We start from the raw sequence: 20,518 nt of genomic DNA, 5'->3' as shown, positions 1-20,518 counted from the left end.
ATAAATTTCCGCCGAACCTGGGATCGAACTCACGCTGACAGCTGCCAACTGAATACAAATCCAGCGCGCTACCAACTGAGCTATATCCCCGCCCAGTGATAGTAGTAAGGGCAGTAACTCAAGACGTAAATGTGGCAGTGTCCCATAGGCAACCGCAGAGTTATCCTGTCCATAGGCAACCGCTTACTTGATCCCAATTACTAGGCGTCCTCGGGGACGCCTAGAAAAAACAGCAAGTCAGCAACAGCGATGACCCGGTTATAGCAGCGTAGCGTAGCTCAGCCTAATGTAAGTAGCTCTCCTTTAAGCGAAACCGCTCCCGTTTGAATGGCTTCCGTCCGTCGACGAAAATACCGCCATCCCCTTCTTGCTGAATTACTTTATGCGTGGGAAAAATCCCCCGCTCAGCTAAGAATCAAAACCTGTCAACCTTGTTGACAGCACAGGTATAACAGCGAAAAGTTTTCTCTCCTTCGTATACTGTTCAAAAAAAGAAACGCATAGCTTGTAATATTTGGTTAATTTAGTTATATGGCTACAAGGATATCCACCAAACTGCAGAAAATGTTTATCTGGTCGTCGACCTTTCGTCCACTGCCACAAGTGAGCTCTGCACGTGACGCATGCGTTATCAGTGGCTACAATGTCAAAATTGCTCATTTGGCATGACCACTCGTCATGCTTCAGTGTAATCTCGTGAAACTCGGGGAATATTGAGCTCTCACCATGTCTTCCAAAACCCATAAAAGCGGATTGTTCGCCACAAAGAAATCAGACGACAATTCAGCGACGAAAGATGGCCCGATTGAGCAGAGAAGACCGCCAAATTGCATTGGGTCGTTTACAAGCAGGTCAAAGTCAAAGTGCAATCGCCAGGCACTTCCACGTGTCCCAGAGCACCATCAGTAGACTGTGGGTCAGGTTTCAAGCCACTGGCTCCGTTGCTGACTTGCCACGAGCGGGAAGACCAAGGGCGACAACTGCTGCTCACGACCGCTTCATACGGCTCCGCCACCTCCGGAATCGTTTCCTGTCGGCCTCATCTTCTGTCCAGGCTCTCCCCGGGCCACACCGATTATCGGACCAGACCGTGCGGAACCGCCTGCATGAAGCTGGTTTGAGAGCTCGCAGACCTCACAGAGGAGCTGTCCTCACCCGCCGCCATCGCCAGAACCGAGTGCAGTGGGGCAACCAGCACCTTCGCTGGACCGTCCGGAATCACTGGAGACACGTGTGGTTCAGCGACGAGTCCTACTTCCTGCTCCAGCGACATGATGGTCGGAGGAGGGTCTACCGGAGAGTAAACGAACGTTACGCGCCCAACTGTGTGGATGAGGCACCCGTTCATGGTGGTGGAGGCGTCATGGTGTGGGGGGCGATCAATACCGCTGGAAGGAGCACCCTGGTGCACGTCCAAGGGCGCATAACTGCCCTGCGATACGTGGAGGAAATTCTGCGCCCACACGCCCTTCCTCTTCTGGCTGACCAGGATGCTATATTCCAGCAGGACAACGCTCGCCCGCACACAGCACGACTCACCACCCAGTTCCTCACCGACCACCATGTCCAGGTGCTTCCCTGGCCATCCATGTCGCCAGACATGAACCCGATAGAACACCTCTGGGATGAATTGGACAGACGTGTGCGCAGGCGAGAAGAAGCGCCGGCAAATCACCGCGATCTATTGCAGGCACTTCAGGAGGAGTGGGACACCATCCCACAGTAAGATATCCGGCATCTGATCCAGTCCATGCCCAAAAGGTGCCGGGCAGTTGTTGCTGCTCAAGGCAGTCACACCCCCTACTGACTAGACAGCCTCGGCACCCAATCGTATTGATTGACAGATTGATTTGAAGATGCAAATGAACTGTGTGTGCATTCAACTGTGTCCATACCAAATTTCAAACAAATAATCTAAATATTGGATTTTCTGTTAATTTTTTCGAAAAATAAAACAAATTTGGCAAGTAGCAACTATGCGTTTCTTTTTTTGAACAGTATAGTTCCGTAAAGCCCTACTGTACCATGCAGAACGGCACTCTGACAAAATAATAAGTCACCAAGTGTAGAAGACCATCTAACTTTAGGATGGAGGAAAACGATCCTTCTCTGTCGCTGCCCTGTGTTTCAGTGTCCTCTCATGTCTTCCCCAAACAACCTTGAAAAAAACATCACGTGACTCCACGTGTCCCGTATCCAGTTCAGTCACAGTCGATTTCGCCAAGCAAGCAAAATCACGCACGTGTAACCCCTGTATCAAAATATCACCCCTCGCATGCCAGCCAGGCGTGCAGGAAAACGTATTTCCCGTGCTAAGCTCGGTCAGCAGAAAATAGCCCGTACAAGCACAGGCGCTTTTCGTCGCAATTTGAGAAAGGCACCCCACAGAGTGTTCCTTTCTCGATCCATGTCACTAAATCGTGACTCTCTCTCTCTCTCTCTCTCTCTCTCTCTCTCTCTCTCTCTCTCTCTCTCTCTCTCTCTCTCTATCTATCTCTCTTTCTCTGTCTCTCTCTCTGGCAAGCGTCAGTATTGTGCGACGGACCTACATGTATAACTGAATTCGATTCGCCTTGATCCCTATCAGAGTCTTCACGCTCCGTTCAACACACACCGCAGTAAACCACGTCAAGAGTAAGAATCAAGCATCTCCCCCAAGGCTTATCCAGACGATCTGATACAGCTGGGTTATCGATCGCTTGGCAAACAGCCCACAGCAAAGTGTGAGTTGTTCTACCACATGCGACACATGTTGCTTTTGGCGAATCCCGCCGCTGAAACTTGAGATCAACCCATCAGCACCTCGTTTCAACCCAAGAGCGCACGCGGAAGTCGCTTTCTGTGCTTGGTAAACGACTTGCTTTTGGGCGGGCGGATTGAAGATGGCGGACCAATGTCAGCCCATGAGCGATGCGATCGAGTTTGACAGACGAAACAGGCATTGATAACCAGCGAAGAAATGTTTGACGACAATAGTGTAGAATACGATCGTCAAAGGAAACATTTTCAGTCATAGTTTACTTACAAATCATCTAGAGTTAGAATACTTTTTCATCATTTCTTAATTGGTGTAATTGATGCGCTTGAACCGTCGTATTAAAGAAAGTTTCGTTGTCGAAATGAAACCCAGACACTACGGCCGCCATTTTTGTCTCGTGTGCACTTATTCTACCTCGAAAGCTGCCTCGCGGCGCCGTCAAGCGTTCGCGATAGGCAAAGGGTTTCAAAGGCGCGGCGTTTTACACTGTGACGTTTTACATTGCGAAACGGCCGGCTGGACAGATCAATCTTGACGATCTATCGACAGCGACGGCGAAACGCAGCGGCAGGATGTGCTATGCCGGGTCGTGGACAGTCATATTGAGAGATCAGTTTTAACAGTCCGAGAAACAGTGAAACACAGCCTGTGTGGGGTACGTTGTGCCGGGGCGGGTATCTATATCTACGTTTCCGTCTACTTTGACGATCGACTGGATTTCGGCAATGCAAGGCTTGAAGAGAGGTTTTGTGAAATGTAAGTTATTCAATTTTCTTTTTACATTTCGTCAAGTTTTGACTAAATGTTTTAACATAGAGGGGGAATCGAGACGAGGGTCGTGGTGTATGTGTGTGTGTGTGTGTGTGTGTGTGTGTGTGTGTGTGTGTGTGTGTGTGTGTGTGTGTGTCTGTGTGTCTGTGTGTGTGTGGCTGTGTGTGTGTGTGTCTGTCTGTCTGTGCGTGTGTGTAGAGCGATTCAGAGTAAACTACTGGACCGATCTTTATGAAATTTTACATGAGAGTTCCTCGGTATGATATCCCCAGACATATTTTTCTTTTTTTCGATAAATGTCTTTTATGACGTCATATCCGGCTTTTTGTAAAAGTTGAGGCGGCACTGTCGCACCTTCATTTTTCAATCAATTGATTGAAATTTTGGCCAAGCAATTTTCGACGAAGGCCGGACTTCGGTATTGCATTTCAGCATGGAGGCTTAAAAATTAATTAATGACTTTGGTCATTAAAAATCTGAAAATTGTAATTAAAATTATTTTTTTATAAAACGATCCAAAATTACTTTTATTTTATTCTTTATCACGTTCTGATTCCAAAAACATATAAATATGTTATATTTGGATTAAAAACAAGCTCTGAAAATTAAAAATATAAAAATTATGATCAAAATAAAATTTCTGAAATTGATTTAAAAACATTTTATACAACACCTGCAATGCAACCGAGGGGTGGATTAAATCTAGTTGATTATTTTTAGACAAGTGAGAAATTAGAACGAACTACTTTGATTACACCAAAAATCACACGTGGATTATTCGAAGTAAGAATAAAGAGGGCTAAAAAATAATCAACACTAGAAATTTTTTTTAGAACATTTGAAACCCAGACGATTGGACCCTGTTGTGGAAGAATACGTACAACGTTGACTCAAAACTGTGAAGCCGGTCCTTAATTGGACGAAGTCGACTACGCGTAGCTCACTTCGCGAAGCTACCGGAACTAGATTTCGTCGCAGTCCAAGGGAAGGCACTATTGCGGAAAAGAGAGTTATCTGTTCATGTCTTGGCGTCTCAAATGCGCGTAGTCTCGACCAGTGCGTGGTGTGCTTCTTTCTGAGTACTTTACGTCACAAATTGTACTTTACGTACTTGATGATGACGTAAGTTAATTGTATGTGTTCTATTTCGTTGACTGAGCACCGCCGGGACCAGTTGGCGTGAGCGCTGGGATTTCGAGTTTCATTCGCACATGTCAATGCATCGCAGTATGAAATAATACAGGTAGGAGGTTAGTTCTTGTACTTTGGGTCAACCAAAGTCGATAAATGCATTCTTCGCTATGGTATTGAGTCTGATTTCGTCGTCCATCTTGAATCGAAAAGCACTCTTCTTACAAAAAACCCAACTTACTTCGTTGCGAGCTACGGCGAAGCTTCGCATCACAGGCACTCGTCACGATCGGGTCGGGATCAAAGTGGGCGGGGCCTGTGCGCTCTCAGGACTACTATAGTCTGGGGACTCGTGGCAGGATACTGCATATCATTGAACAAAGCACCAAAATTGGCATACATATACCTTTTTACATTCTCTATCGAATAAGAGGATGACACAACTGATCGGAAAAGGTCATGACCTTCAAACCTATACTCTTCATAAAAAGAAACGCATCAATACTAAAAGTCTCTATACTGCCAGTTTCTGTCAGAATCAGGTTTGCAAAATAAGAAAAAGAAAGCCCTTTAGTATTCCTAATGGCATGAGAGGATGACAATTTGATTAAATCATCACGATTATACTCGTCATAAAGAATAAAGCATCATTTCCTAAAATCGCACACAAAATTAGCAAGTTAGTAAAAGTGCAAAACACAGCAAGAACACATCCTTTTAGTATCCCCTGCGACAATTAAACACACAAAAGCACGCAGTCTCAAGTTCACAGTGAAAGAAATACATCTTTCACCAAATTGTAAACTCGGTTTTGGGGCGCGTGTTGTTCGTTTTACTCGCGAAAAGGGAAACGATGCCTACGCGACATCTTCTCAAACTTTCGCAAAACAGCAATGTTTGATGGATCCATATCTGCTTATCAGAGTAAACAATGTATCCATTGGAAAGGTAACAAGGTCACTAAATCGCTTGACACGCATTTTGAGTGATCATGAGCTTGATATCACTTACCTCACTTTCCCGCAAACAACAATACAGAACTTCCGTCTATCTCGATGTTTATGAGTCCTGGATGTTACTTCTGTAGCATGAGCCGCCACAGGAGCACATGACTTCCTTCTGCCTTGTTCTGAGGTATAAAAGAAGGCCAGTATATATATGGCCAGCGGCTATGTCAACCATGCCAATGACAGACATTCGGCTCTCCTGCCAGGAAGCCAAACTGCTGCTAGCCAAGCTAAAAAGAGAGGAAAGAGAGCAGACTCTGTCACAAACATGTGAAGAGAGAGGATGGATACACCTCCCCTACAATAGGAAAGGGCACCACCTCCCACTTCCCCCGAGACCCATGAGCCTGTTGCGTCGCTTGCGCACGGTCAGCAGCCGCATATACTGGGACAAGGCAGTCTGTCAGTGTGGCAAGACTGGACACCTCACACACGTGTTTGAAGGTTGTGACACTCTCAAGGAAGAGATGGCTAGTCTCATCCGCTACAGAAGGGAGAATGACCTCAGTCTGGGAGACTTTCTCCGCCCACACCCATCACTCGGAGAGATACCGATGATGGTCTTGGTCACCAATCTGTTCACCTCAACTGTTGCGAGCTGGTTCTAGTGTGCTTGCAGCAGATCCAGCACAGCACAGATCCACTTCTGGAATCTTAAGCTAAATGTGTCTCAAGACACACATTTTGTAGTCCTGGCATCCTGAAAGGCAGAGGCCCCAACCTACAGGTTTGCTTCCATACCAAAAACGCCTCCTGAGACACGGGAACTTGGGAGCAGAGGCAACAGCTCCGCTTGAACCTCAGAAACCAAATGTGCCTCCATACACACAGATCCCTTAGACGGCCGAGGCTGTGGCCTCTAAGGTTCTCTTGTACCAAACCGCCTCCTGACTCTGCATCAGATTGCTTGCGTTGGCGCGGCATCTGCTTACATAGACCCACATTAAGTCACCACCGAGTGGTAGACACAGACGACATTTGGTAGCACTGACTGCCAGCTCCACGGTAATGCGTACCCCTAGCGCGGCTCTGCTTGGGTGGGAATGTTCTGAGCAAAACACTATGTGTTACTCCATACCCCCCGCCCTCCATGGAACTTCTTGACCCCAACATATTGGGTGGGGAGTTTGCCCAGTCGGTAGAGGCGCTGGCTTTAAAACCGGTTGTTACTATCTGCGTGGGTTCAACCCCCAAGTTCGGCGCGAGATGTGTGTCCCAGAGTCAACTTTGTGCAGACTCTCCTCGGTGTCCGAACACCCCCCGTGTGCACGCATGCGCACGATAAAGATCCCAGGGTCACAGCGAAAGCCTCAGGCCTTGGAAACACGAATACATGCATGCAAAAATATGAAGCCCGGGTGTCTGTTCAGCCAACAGCCAATAAAGTAACCATTTCAGCACTGACCCAAGACGACCCAACCCGGTCCCTAGCTCATTTCAGGTCTCCTCTAGCAGCCGGCAGCCAGCGGTCTACACCCCTCACCCCCCCCCCCCCCCCCCCCCCCTGCATTTTTATTTTTTATTTTCATACAAAGCCGGATTTTTTCCTTGTAACATGCCCCTAATGGCTTTGCCGTGAGGGCGTAAAACTCACATTTTCTCTTTCTGGCCAGTGGTGTTTCCCTCGACGTTGAGTGAAATGACCTTGAAGATGTGGGTCGTTTACTTCTCTTGTCTCCTTTCCTTGTGTTGAACATCAGAACTTCGGAAACTGACGACACTGACTTCTGCTTGTTGCTGATCTCCGTCAAAGTCGAACCAGACACGTTTCCATGCATTATCATACCTGTGAGTGCACGCAGACTTTCGGGAACAACGTCTGCTGAGACCTTAACAGTACCGTCAAAACAATAGTCTTTGGAAAGGATATCTTTACGGACAATCTGTGCGGCACGTGCAAGATGAAATGCGTCATCATCTAATGTTCTTGCAAAATTCAGCAAACTGCTGACGTCTGTATCGAAAATAAGGACAGTTTCTTTCCCTTGCCTTTGAGCTTGCAGATTTGGCCCCATATGAAGAAGTCTTTCTTTGAGTCTTGTTGTATGAACCTTTTTGTTATATGAACAGTCCAGCTCACGAAACTGGTTGTCATACACTTTGCACAGTTCAGACATTTTGAACAGTGACATGGACTTGCTTTCTCTCTCTTCTTCAATGAAAGAAAGGAGTTGACTTAACACTGTTAACTCATTTTGTTCGTGTGCGTCATTAATTCCCCGTTCTGCTAAGGCTTTTTTAGATTTATTGTACAAAGTCAACTTGCAAGATGAATGATATTTGGCGTCCAAGGCATGCATATCCCCCTCTGATAATTTTCCCAAGAGTGATCGGTCCTGCACAATCTCTGCATGTTCACGAATTGTTTGGTCGATGGTAAATGTACATGCGTTCACAAGTTTATCAGAAGTACCATCTTTTCTGCATCGCGGTCACACACAGGTCCTATCGTCCTCCTTGTTTTGACGGGGCTGTGCAGTTCTTTCTGGTCATTATCTTCTTCTTTCAAGTATCTCTTCTCAGCACGAGCAACTTTCTGGTTATCAAATTTGTTCCTGCAGGTTCTCTTCTTCTTCTTCTTGGCGTTCGCAGAGGTTACACAATCAGTCCAGCACTGGTGATAAATGTTGTCGTTTTCTCCAACTCCTGTCGACTGCCGTATAGTTTGGTCTGCAAGGGAGTTGGTGACGGCCACACTTCTTTTCGTTCCTCATCTAATAAAGGACATCGCTGTAAGATGTGTTCCGCTGTTTGGTCCTCTTGACCGCAGGCACAGGTTGGTGATGGCGCCAGCTTGAACTTTCGGTTCATGTGAGCATTGAGCCTGTTGTGGCCAGTACGCAGCCTGATGAGGTTGACTTGCTGCTCTCTGGACATTGTGTGGTAGTCATCTCTGTTTGTCCTTGGCCTCATCAATGCCTTGATGATTGTCTTCTGCTCACTAAAGCTGACACTGTTTTCAGGTTGATCTTCCACGGCTCCTTCTTTTGCCAGCTCATCTGCCCTTTCATTTCCTGGTATCCCACAGTGTGCTGGTATCCACTGGAGGACAACTCTTCTGGTTTGTCTGACCATCTGTAATGCTTTGGCCAGCTGTGGGAGTTTGTCGTTCTCTAGGGCCTGAAGGACTGAAAGGGCGTCCGAGAGGAAGACAACTTGGTAGCAAGGGTCTGCGGAGTCCTGAACGAAGGAGGCGGCCTGCATGAGAGCTTCTGCTTCTGCTTTATAGTTTGTGCAGTGTTTGCCAGTGGCAACGCTGGATGTAGCTGTATGTCCCCCAGGGAACTGGATGAGAATGCCTGCACCTCCATTGAGCACGGCGTTAGTTGCTGATCCATCGGTGTATACATGGATCCACGCCTCTTTTGGGTACTGTTCGTCGATCAGGGCTAAGGTGAGTGCCTGTCGAGCTGTGTCATTCTAATCTTCTCCTGAGGTAACATGTGGAACACTGGTGCAGATCTGGATGCCTGGTTTCTCTGTTGCCTTGGGGGTGTCCTCTTCTTCTTGAGTCAGAGGTAGAGTGTTCTGTGGAAGGACTTCCCTGTACTGTCGAGAAAGTCTCTTGCTCTCGTGTACAAAACTGCTCCGTTTAAGCCGGTTCTTGGTGAGGTTGCTCAGTCTGTGCTTCATGGGGTGGTCGGGTAGGCACTTGAGCTTCTCGGCCTGTACCATAGTCTTGGCTTCTCTTCTCTGACAGAGGGGTTGGATGGTGGTAAGCTTCTCCATTTCCTTGATGGGCGTGGATTTCATTGCACCGGTGATGAGTCGGAGGGCCTGGTTTTGCACACGGTCAAGGGTCTGCAGGTTTGTCTTGGCTGAGGTTGACCACGCTGTGGAGCCGTACTCGAGGTGGGGTCTGATTGTTCCCTGGTATACTGTCTTCAGTATCTTCTCGTTCGCTCCCCAGGTGGTACCTGCCAGCTTCCTGAGTATGGCTAGCTTGCGCCGGGCCTTCGTCTCTGCCTGTGCAATGTGTGGTTTCCAGGTCTGCCGTCTATCAAAGGTGACACCAAGGTACGTTGCTTCTTCATCCTCTCTCAGAGGAGTTCCACCAAGCCTAATGGTTCCGGCTTTCTGCTTTGGCGACAGTGTGAATAGGGTGGTGGAGGATTTCTCCTTGTTGATGGAGACGCACCAATCTTCTGCCCATGCGTTCAGCCTATCTGCTGCTTGCTGCATTCTGTAGGTGGCAGTACTTGCGTGCTCCTCCTTGCACCAGATCACAAGGTCGTCTGCGTAGAGAGCAGCTTTGATCCCCTTGGGCATCTCAGACACCAGATCGTCGATGAAGAGAAGGAAGAGTGTGGGGGAGAGGACTCCGCCCTGAGGGACGCCATGACGAAGGAGGAACTTCTTGCTTTTGGTCTGGACACGCCTTTCCTCAGCAGTTTTACAAGGAGTCCATCTTTCCAGACCTTGTCAAAGGCCTTCTGAAGATCTATCCAGGTGACGAAGACCAGCTTCTGTTCCTGAAAGGCATCTTCAACTTCTTGCGCCAGGTAAGTGACCTGATCTTCAGTGCTGCGGAACTGTCGGAATCCAGCTTGTTCAGGGGCGAGGAGGTTCCTGGATTCCAGTGGATTCGCTCTTACCTCTATAACCGCAGGGCAAGAGTTAACGTCGACCAGACCAAAAGCAAGAAGTTCCTCCTTCGTCATGGCGTCCCTCAGGGCGGAGTCCTCTCCCCCACACTCTTCCTTCTCTTTGGCTTCCTGGAGGCGGATGTTGTTGTTTTGTGACGGGTTGACTTCTGCTTCCCTTCTGGCGTCTGCCAGATCATCATCCAGTTCCTGCAATTCATTGCTCCAGTAGGGCTTATAGTCTCTCCTGGCACCCCTGGGAATGGACTCACGCGCTGCTCTGAGGATGCTCATGTTGAAGTCCTTCGCCACCATGTTGATGTCTCGACCCTCGACTCTGATGTCTTTGGTGAGTTCGCTGGTGCGGTGTCTAAAGAGGAACCAGTTCGCTCTTTTGTAGTTCCACCGTGGGAAGGAAGCTTCAGTGCAGGACTCCATGCCCAGGGTCAAAAAGACTGGCTGATGGTCACTTCCACCTAGCTGTTCTCCGACCTCTCTGCTGGTTAGCTGGTGCATGTCTTCCGTGCAGAAGGCTAGGTCAGGAGTTGATGTAGTGTGCCATCTTCTGGAGTAGAATGTAGGGCAGTCAAAGGGACTGTTCAAAAGGATGAGACCTTTGTCGTCCTGCCAGTTCTCCACCTCTTCTCCTCTCCGATCCAGGTGGTCATATCCCCAACTCTGTGAATGACTGTTGAAGTCACCCACCATGATGAAGTTGGAGGCCTTTGCGGGGATCGTGTCAAGGGCGAGGTGTCTATCATTGGGGCAGTAGAAGTTGACAAGATGGAATTCTGATGTCTTCGTCTGGATTCGAATCACCTGATATTCGGAGTCCTCCATGTGCGTTTCTATCAAACAGGCATTGATGTTGTTCCTGATGAGGGTCAGGATTCCTCCTTTGCTTCGGTCTGTTCTGTCGGACCTAAGGCATTGGTAGCCTCTCACTTTGAAGGACTTTTGGGGTGTCAGGTGCGTCTCCTGAATACAGCAGATGTTGATGTTCTTCTCAGACTGTGTGAAGTTCATTTTTGTTTGTTTGTTTATTTGTTGCTTAACGTCCAGCCGACTACGCAGAGCCATATCAGGACGAGGAAGGGGGGGATGAAGGGGGCCACTTGTCAAGCGATTCCTGTTTACAAATGCACTAACCCATTACTTGTGTCCCAGCAGGCTTTAGTAAAACTAAATTAATACCTACTGGAAGATTACCAGTTTCCAGTATGTTAAAATAGGCTTAACCTATCTACTGCTGGACTTACATCAGAACACTAACAGATTAAACTATACATGAATCGCGAGACAAGCGGCAAGAGAAGAGATTTTTGGAAAAAATGCAGGTGAATGAGCAAGAAGGCAGAAAAAAGAAAAGAATTCATGAAGAAAAAGAGAGCATGACAGGAAAGAGGAACCAAAAATCTACCTAACAGCAAACTAGAAAGCTCCTGCGGTTCCAAAAACAGGAGGGGCTTTTAATTTCATAACCGCAGTGCCCCACTGCGGGATGTGAAGTTCATGCGATACAGTATCAGATAGTAGACATGTACATTAATATTCAAAGCATAAGGTATGTATTTTGTTTTTACCTGATTAAAAGTTCAACCTGACAAAGCATTTTCGAATATGTTTTATAGTTTTTGTTTGTTACTGAAGAATGTTCAAAAAATAATTTAGTATTATTGAAAAAAACCAATATTCTTGGGCTTGTTGATCCAAATTCATGGGGTGACTGTGAGTTAAAATATTTTTTATTTACTTGTTGTTTCTTTTTATATTGGTTTGGGAAACAGCTACCAGCTTGTTTATGGCTATGTGAGACAAAGTTACATACACAATTTTCTGATCAATCTTTTATTATATGAAGTCTTATATCGCGCGCGTATCTCCAGACTTAGACTCAAGGATCTATTTATGCCGTGTGAGATGGAATTTTTTACACAGTACATCACGCATTCACATCGACCAGCAGATCGCAGCCATGTCGGCGCATATCCTACTTTTCACGGCCTATTATTCCAAGTCACACGGGTATTTTGGTGGACATTTTTTATCTATGCCTATACAATTTTGCCAGGAAAGCCCCTTTTGTCAATCATGGGATCTTTAACGTGCACACCCCAATGTAGTGTACACGAAGGGACCTCGGTTTTTCGTCTCATCCGAAAGACTAGCACTTGAACCCACCACCTAGGTTAGGAAAGGGGGGAGAAAATTGCTTACGCCCTGACCCAGGGTCGAACTCACAACCTCTCGCTTCCGAGCGCAAGTGCGTTACCACTCGGCCACCCAGTCCTTTATTTGTTCATGCAAGGCAGGTATTACTATTGCCATTGGATATACACTCTGCCAAAAAAATATGTTGCACCCATTTTCGTACCCCCACTAGACCATTCATTCCCGTGTCAATTCATTCAAACTTTCTTTGTCATTAAAGGCCATCCACTTGGCTATCTGGCACACTTTTGGAATCAAAGATTCATTTTACATGGGTTACATGATCGCCTCTTAATTAAGGGTACCCCCCAAAATCGACCCTATAAAAACGTTAGGCACTAATTATACATCAAAGGAAATTCAGAATAGGCACAATTTGGCAACTTTAACATACGAGGATAAAGCCAAATCAATTATTTTACCTTTAAATGCCATTGAACGTTTAAATGAATAAACACGGAAATGAATGTTTTAGTTAGGGTACGAAAATGGGTGCAATAAGGCATTAAGCTTGCCTTCAAAGTGTGTATGATTCAGAAATACTAGTCACTGTGTGTTGAACTGGGACACCTAAGAACAAGGTTGGGGTTAAAATCAAAATTCAGAAAATTGTCACGGTACTATCCCCTCTCTTTTTTAGGTCACAGAATTAATTATTCAATTTACATAGACAAACTTAAAAACTCAATATCTTCAACAACAACAGCCCGAAAATTAATGTGGCTTTAAATTTCATCGCAATTGAGTACACTGAAGAGCACAAGTCAACGGAAATTACGAGAAACAGTGATCAAAATGGTGCATATTCCAAGGAAGTTGAGGGCAGGAACTACCATAAAATACACCGGTTTTTCTCTTCAAGTCATTTGACCACAACTTTTGAAAAATTATCTTTTAACACAAACGAAGTAATTTGAACTACTCAGTCGGGCTGATGTGGGTTGCGGACGACCCATATGGAATTCCGTAAGGAATTTTACGCTGTGTATTCTAATTGGGATGGTGTAGGTCATGTACGACCCATACTATGCAAAGAGACGGCAAAACTCCTAATTGGATGGCGTGGGTAGTGTACGACCCATACTTTTTATTTTACTTTTAATCCTTCTTTGGAAAGTATGGATTGTACACGACCCACATCATCAGGACTGTGCAGTCCAAAGCGTGATTCTTTTAAAGAACTAGGCAGATGCGTTTGAGGGCAGAATGTTTTGATGAGGCAGTCTATTGTAAAACAAATTATATGACTGAAAAGGGGCATGTATTGATTGCCCTTATTCAAAAAGCTGTTTGAGTTCACATGAGGAAGTGTGTATACATACAGTGATTCCTACAACACAGGAACCCCCAAAAATCAAATTCGAAAAATCAAGGTTCCTGCGTTAAAATCGACAACAAATCAGACTCAGAGCAATCAAATGTGCATCTGAAACAGTCAATTTTGTTACTATGCCATGCTGAGCGGTGTATGTGTTAATTCTCTCAGTAGGTATATGGTCACGGCTCAGAAATGGCGTCGAACTCCACCCTTACCCCATTCAAACGCCCCACACGCTCAGTTGTGGTTTATTCTACCTTTGAAAGTACTGACACGGGGTGCAGATTTGAATAAAGTTACTATTCTGGTAGAAACCGAAAGGTTTGATGACTTTGTTTTCGAGCAAGGCGCAATAGTAGAGTGAATTTACGTCGATTTTTGGGCCGGAAGTTGGGACACTTTTTTACTTGGTGTTGAAACGTCGTATTTGTGCGTACTACACACACTGCTTGGATAAGAACTTGATGGAGAGGGAAAGAGAAGGTGTTAGTTATTGTTTACATACTGCACGATAACCTGTACCTCACCCCAACAGTCGGCTGAGATCAAGTTTAGATCCAACGGTGAGTATGTTACTTTTCGTGTTTGGAGTCACGTAGGCAGTTTTAGCTTTTGCCGCGCTTTTAATAATGATGACAGACGTTGAACTAAGCGATAAACTTGGACAAGAAAGAACAATCTACTACTTAAAACAAAAAATATGCACAAACACAGAAGACAAAGCAATGAAAATAAGTCTTAAGTTCGTTGTTGTGTACTTTCGTGTTACCGCGAAAAGTAACAACGTAAATCAAAGTTGTTTATCGACATGTTCCTGACTTCCAACGATGGAAACAACTGTTCTATCGTCTGCTACAAAGTTGCATTGACTGTCTCGAACTCAGAACTCAGTGTGGCATGGAGGAGATGGACGTAAACGGCCAAGATAAAAACCACTGGTTTTTCGTTGTATGTAACGTACTCACCTGCAGTTTGAAACACTGTTATTTTCACTAAATAACAACTTACTTCCTTTTTTTTTCATCTGAAAGTTAGAAGTGTTATTGTGATTTGTTTTGATAAAATTTGCATTTTTTAGGACAAAGATTTTTCTTTATTTTGATTTTTAAAGACATATGTTTGAGACGATTCAACCAATTTCCCAAGTTATTCAGCGTTCATGTCATTGCATGTGTTTTTTCTGGCCTTTTCTATAGTCTTTCCATACAGTTCACCTTGTGCTTTGTTTTCATGCCAATTTAATGAAATAAATTACAGGAAAAAGAAATATATGTTTTTTTACATTGAGTGCGTTACTCACACCACTCGCACATCGTGAGAGGTAAACACACTCCAATCGTTTGTAGAGTTATCTTGAAAATTATTTAAATCTTGCTGGAACAAAGTAAGGAATGAATCAAGTAAACAGAAAATGATGTCTGCGTTTATTGTTTTGAATTAGAGTGGTTTTTTTTAGGAACAGTGTTGAGTGTGTTACTCACACCACTCGCACATCGTGAGAGGTAACACACTCCAATCGTTTGTAGAGTTATCTTGAAAATTATTTAAATCTTGCTGGAACAAAGTAAGGAATGAATCAAGTAAACAGAAAATGATGTCTGCGTTTATTGTTTTGAATTAGAGTGGGTTTTTTTAGGAACAGTGTTGAGTGTGTTACTCACACCACTCGCACATCGTGAGAGGTAACACACTCCAATCGTTTGTAGAGTTATCTTGAAAATTATTTAAATCTTGCTGGAACAAAGTAAGGAATGAATCAAGTAAACAGAAAATGATGTCTGCGTTTATTGTTTGAATTAGAGGGTTTTTTTTAGGAACAGTGTTGAGTGTGTTACTCACACCACTCGCACTTCGTGAGAGGTAACACACTCCAATAGTTTGTACAGTTATCTTGAAAATTATTTAAATCTTGCTGGAACAAAGTAAGGAATGAATCAAGTAAACAGAAAATGATGTCTGCGTTTATTGTTTTGAATTAGAGGTGGGTTTTTTTTGGAACAGTGTTGAGTGTGTTACTCACACCACTCGCACATCGTGAGAGGTAAACACACTCCAATCGTTTGTAGAGTTATCTTGAAAATTATTTAAATCTTGCTGGAACAAAGTAAGGAATGAATCAAGTAAACAGAAAATGATGTCTGCGTTTATTGTTTTGAATTAGAGTGGGTTTTTTTAGGAACAGTGTTGAGTGTGTTACTCACACCACTCGCACATCGTGAGAGGTAACACACTCCAATAGTTTGTACAGTTATCTTGAAAATTATTTAAATCTTGCTGGAACAAAGTAAGGAATGAATCAAGTAAACAGAAAAGGATGTCTGCGTTTATTGTTTTGAATTAGAGTGTTTTTTTGACTCACATGCGAAGCAAAAGTGAGTATGTACTCACCCGAGTCGTCCGTCCGTCCGTCCGTCCGGAAAACTTTAACGTTGGATATTTCTTGGACACTATTCAGTCTATCAGTACCAAATTTGGCAAGATGGTGTATGATGACAAGGCCCCAAAAAACATACATAGCATCTTGACCTTGCTTCAAGGTCAAGGTCGCAGGGGCCATAAATGTTGTCTAAAAAACAGCTATTTTTCACATTTTTCCCATTTTCTCTGAAGTTTTTGAGATTCAATACCTCACCTATATATGATATATAGGGCAAAGTAAGCCCCATCTTTTGATACCAGTGTGGTTTACCTTGACTCAAGGTCAAGGTCACAGGAGCTCTTCAAAGTTGGATTGTATACATATTTTGAAGTGACCTTGACCCTGAACTATGGAAGATAACTGTTTCAAACTTAAAAGCACATGTTATGCTTTCCTCATGAGACACATTTGGTCACATATGATCAAGGTCAAGGTCACTTTGACCCTTATGAAATGTGACCAAAATAAGGTAGTAAACCACTAAAAGTGACCATATCTCATGGTAGAAAGAGCCAATAAGCACCATTGTACTTCCTATGTCTTGAATTAACAGCTTTGTGTTGCATGACCTTGGATGACCTTGACCTTGAGTCAAGGTCACATGTATTTTGGTAGGAAAAATGTGTAAAGCAGTTCTTAGTGTATGATGTCATTGCTAGGTTTAGTTATTTGACCTTGACCCTGAAGGTCAAGGTCATGTAAAGGTCAAGGTCAAGCATGTGAGTCGTATGGGCTTTGCCCTTCTTGTTACAATTTACTTTGAAGGATTGGTAATTTTCAGTTCTTTGAGTACTTGTTTGATCGTTGTTTTGTTTATTGGTGTTCATGTAACACACACACTTGCCTAGGGTACCGAGATATGCAGATTATTGCTGTCGGAATGTGTCAACAATAGTTTCAATAGTTGTGTAGCAACCATGGTGTCATTCTTATAATTAATTTCACAATTAACTGAATGCACTGAATATGAACAACGTTTTGTTCATGTTATGACAGTGTTTTGTAACACACTCATTGGCGAATAAACAGCATTTTCCTTGATAACTTCAAAATCCGCCTTCAACCTGAGATTTTTTTGTTGGGTTTATCAAGTTTTTTTGCACAGTGTATTGTTTTCATTACCAAGTGGATGGATATATGCTTTATACCTTACAAAATAATGTGAAGTAAGACTTTTTTGGTGAAATGTAACACACTCAGTGTTAAAAGTGAGAAAATCTTCTCTGTATTGTGAATTGGAGCATGGTAGAAGTCATAAGACATCATTGTTAGGTTGTTATGGTTTTGCTCTTTCATTTTTCATTCTTTTGCATGCATTTTTCATGTGAATATCTTGACAGTGTCCTAAAGTTTGATTTTTTTGGTGAAATGTAACACACTCATTGGAAACTTTTAGGAATGACTTGACAGATAACTGATAATGGGAATAACGGGTCCGGTATCATTGATGCATTTCAACTCTTTACTATTATGTACTTGTTTCTCTTCCCATTACATGTATTTCTAAGGTTGTGTGTGTAAAATAAATAGGAATTTAGCAGTTTTGAATGTCTGTGTTGTGAGACACAGAAAGTTGATTTTTGTTTGAATACATTTTCACATCTTGTTCTGATTTGATTTTTTTTGCAGACTGTCCGTATGAAGTGTGTGGAACTAAGAATTGATTGACTGCTGAAACAGTAATCTTTTCAGTTCTTTGAGTACTTGTTTGATCGTTGTTTTGTTTATTGGTGTTCATGTAACATACACACATTCCTAGGGTACCTAGATATGCAGATTATTGCTGTCGGGGAATGCCACTTTTCACAAATGAAGATCAAGGTAGATACTAACTAATGCAGTTAACTTTTATTGTGTAATAGGTTTACTGTTAACTGTATATTAGAAAACAATGTGTGACACGGTGTTATGTAACACACTCCAGTTAAAATTTAAAATGCAATTCATTCCGCAGTAATTGATGAAAATACATTGTTACTGCCCAGACACAACTAAACACATAAACAGTTTTGCTGGACCCCAAAATGGAAAGTAATCCAAGAGTTTGTATTTGTGACTCAAGTGTCCCACAAATTGGACACCTTTTCTGAGCCATGACCATATGTGGTAAACCGGCACGGTTGGCCTAGTGGTAAGGCGTCCGCCCCGTGATCGGGAGGTCGTGGGTTCGAACCCCGGCCGGGTCATACCTAAGACTTTAAAATTGGCAATCTAGTGGCTCCGCCTGGCGTCTGGCATTATGGGGTTAGTGCTAGGACTGGTTGGTCCGGTGTCAGAATAATGTGACTGGGTGAGACATGAAGCCTGTGCAGCGACTTCTGTCTTGTGTGTGGCGCACGTTATATATATGAGACAGTGACAAAAGGTCAGGTGTCATGTCTACTGTCCCGAATGACACACGATTGCTGACATTTCACCATTGCCAAAAGAATAAACAAATAAGAAATAGGTAGAAAATGAATGTGAAAACTGACTTTAATTGTTGATCAGTATTTTCTATACCACTAACAAATAATCTACTTACACATAGCTGTTTGGCAAATGTATGTTGCGTGGGACACACTGACATGAAAGTGGAAGATGTTTTTCCCTCTAGAGAAACTACATATCAAGTTACACTTTTTGGGCTCTTCCATTCCAGTTGGCAATCAATTGTTAACGCATGTTATTAGAAAAAATAGAACGAAAACAGATTAGATAGAATGAAAAATGTACTGGTGATGTCATTTGGGACATACTGACATGAAAACGTCACCTTTTGTCATTGTCTCATATGTCAAAGCAGCACCGCCCTGATATGGCCCTTCGTGGTCGGCTGGGCGTTAAGCAAACAAAAAAAAAAACAAAAAAATATGTGGTAATCCTCTCAGTAGGCATAAAAGGCAGTTTTTGAAGCCGTTTTAGCGGGTAATGAAACAAAACAATACATTTGAATTTCTGCAATTTTTAACGCATTGCGTTCAAATATTTGGTGATTCGTGCTAACACATGTCATGAATTAGAAAAGACAACATTAAACAGGTTTGCGATTGTGAGGTGTTAGCCGGTATTTTTACCGACAATTATCAAATGAATTAATTAAGCAACAAATCAGTGCTGGGGCCGACGCTATTCTTAGCGTACATTAACGACCTCCCGGAGAGACTGACGGCACTAGCGCGCCTGTTTGCGGACGACACTGCAGTGTACAGGGTGGTGACTAGCGTAAACGACCAGGCCCAGCTACAACAAGACCTCCATCGCCTAGCCGAGTGGGAGAAGAGCTGGGACATGCAGTTCCATCCTGCAAAGTGCAACACCCTGCCTGTAACGAGGAGCAGACGCCCACTACAGCCCTCTTACCAGCTCCATGGGCATACGCTGGAGACAGTGAAGGCGGTCAAGTACCTGGGTGTGACCATTCAGGGTGACCTGTGCTGGGACGACCATATTAACAACATCGTCAGCAAGGCAAACAAGACTCTGGGGTTCCTGCGGCGCAATCTGAAGATCTCATCAAGATCCGTGAAAGAGCAGGCGTACAAGGCCTTTGTCAGGCCTATCCTGGAGTACGCCTCGTCAGTATGAGACCTGCACACCCAGAAGAACATCGACAAGCTTGAGACCGCCCAGAGACGAGCTGCCCGATTCGTCTGCAACCGCTACCACAACACGTCAAGTGTCAGCCGGATGCTGGACTCCCTTGGGTGGCAGTCTCTGGAGGAGCGCAGGAAGCTTGCCCGCCTATCGATGCTCTACAAGATCACGAACAGCATCGTCCACTGTCCGGGCATCAAGTCGAAGCTGGCCCCCTTACCACCACGCCAGCGAAGAGGCCATTGCCAGCAGTTCGGCCTCATCACCTGCCGCACTCAGTATCGGAGTGCCGCTTTTCTACCCAGCACAGTGAAGGACTGGAACTCTCTACCAGCAGCTGTCGTCGAGGCCCGCACTGTCGACACCTTTGTGTCGCGCGCCTCGCACTAAACCAGTAGCCACTGTGACTCATGTCCCCTCCCCCCCATACTCCCCAACCTGTGAATTTTAAATGGACTTTTGGATGCTGGAAACGCTGCTTTCTTGGACTTGCGCAACATCCCATCAAGTGCCGAAGTAATCACTACTGCTGATTGTGGGCAATAATGGAAAGACAAGACAATCAGATGTACCGAATTACAAACAAAATGTCAAGTCATTTGAAACGTTAGTACTGCTGTTATGCGACATGTTAGAAAGAATTACAAAAAATAAAGATGTACCTTTTCCAAAGAAAACAGATTTTTTTTTTAAATATGCAGGCTTTTTAAACAAACATTAAAGCTTCAAATTACACTGAAATGT

General features: G+C 44.2%; 1 protein-coding gene across 1 annotated transcript in view; it reads left to right on the top strand.

Annotated features, from left to right (window-relative positions):
* Window positions 1-3,266: 3,266 nt before the first annotated feature.
* The window catches only part of LOC138978557 (glycosyltransferase 8 domain-containing protein 1-like), a 62,661-nt gene continuing 45,409 nt past the window's right edge, over window positions 3,267-20,518 (top strand). The window contains exon 1 of the mRNA XM_070351300.1: window positions 3,267-3,514. Within this exon, the coding sequence (XP_070207401.1) occupies window positions 3,484-3,514 (31 nt within the window). The 5' untranslated portion in view covers window positions 3,267-3,483. The remainder of the gene's footprint in view (window positions 3,515-20,518) is intronic.

The sequence above is a fragment of the Littorina saxatilis genome, linkage group LG10, assembly GCF_037325665.1.
Source record: "Littorina saxatilis isolate snail1 linkage group LG10, US_GU_Lsax_2.0, whole genome shotgun sequence".
Lineage (NCBI taxonomy): Eukaryota > Metazoa > Mollusca > Gastropoda > Littorinimorpha > Littorinidae > Littorina > Littorina saxatilis.
Note: the sequence above shows the minus strand (reverse complement) of the source record. Positions and strands in the feature narration are given on the sequence as shown.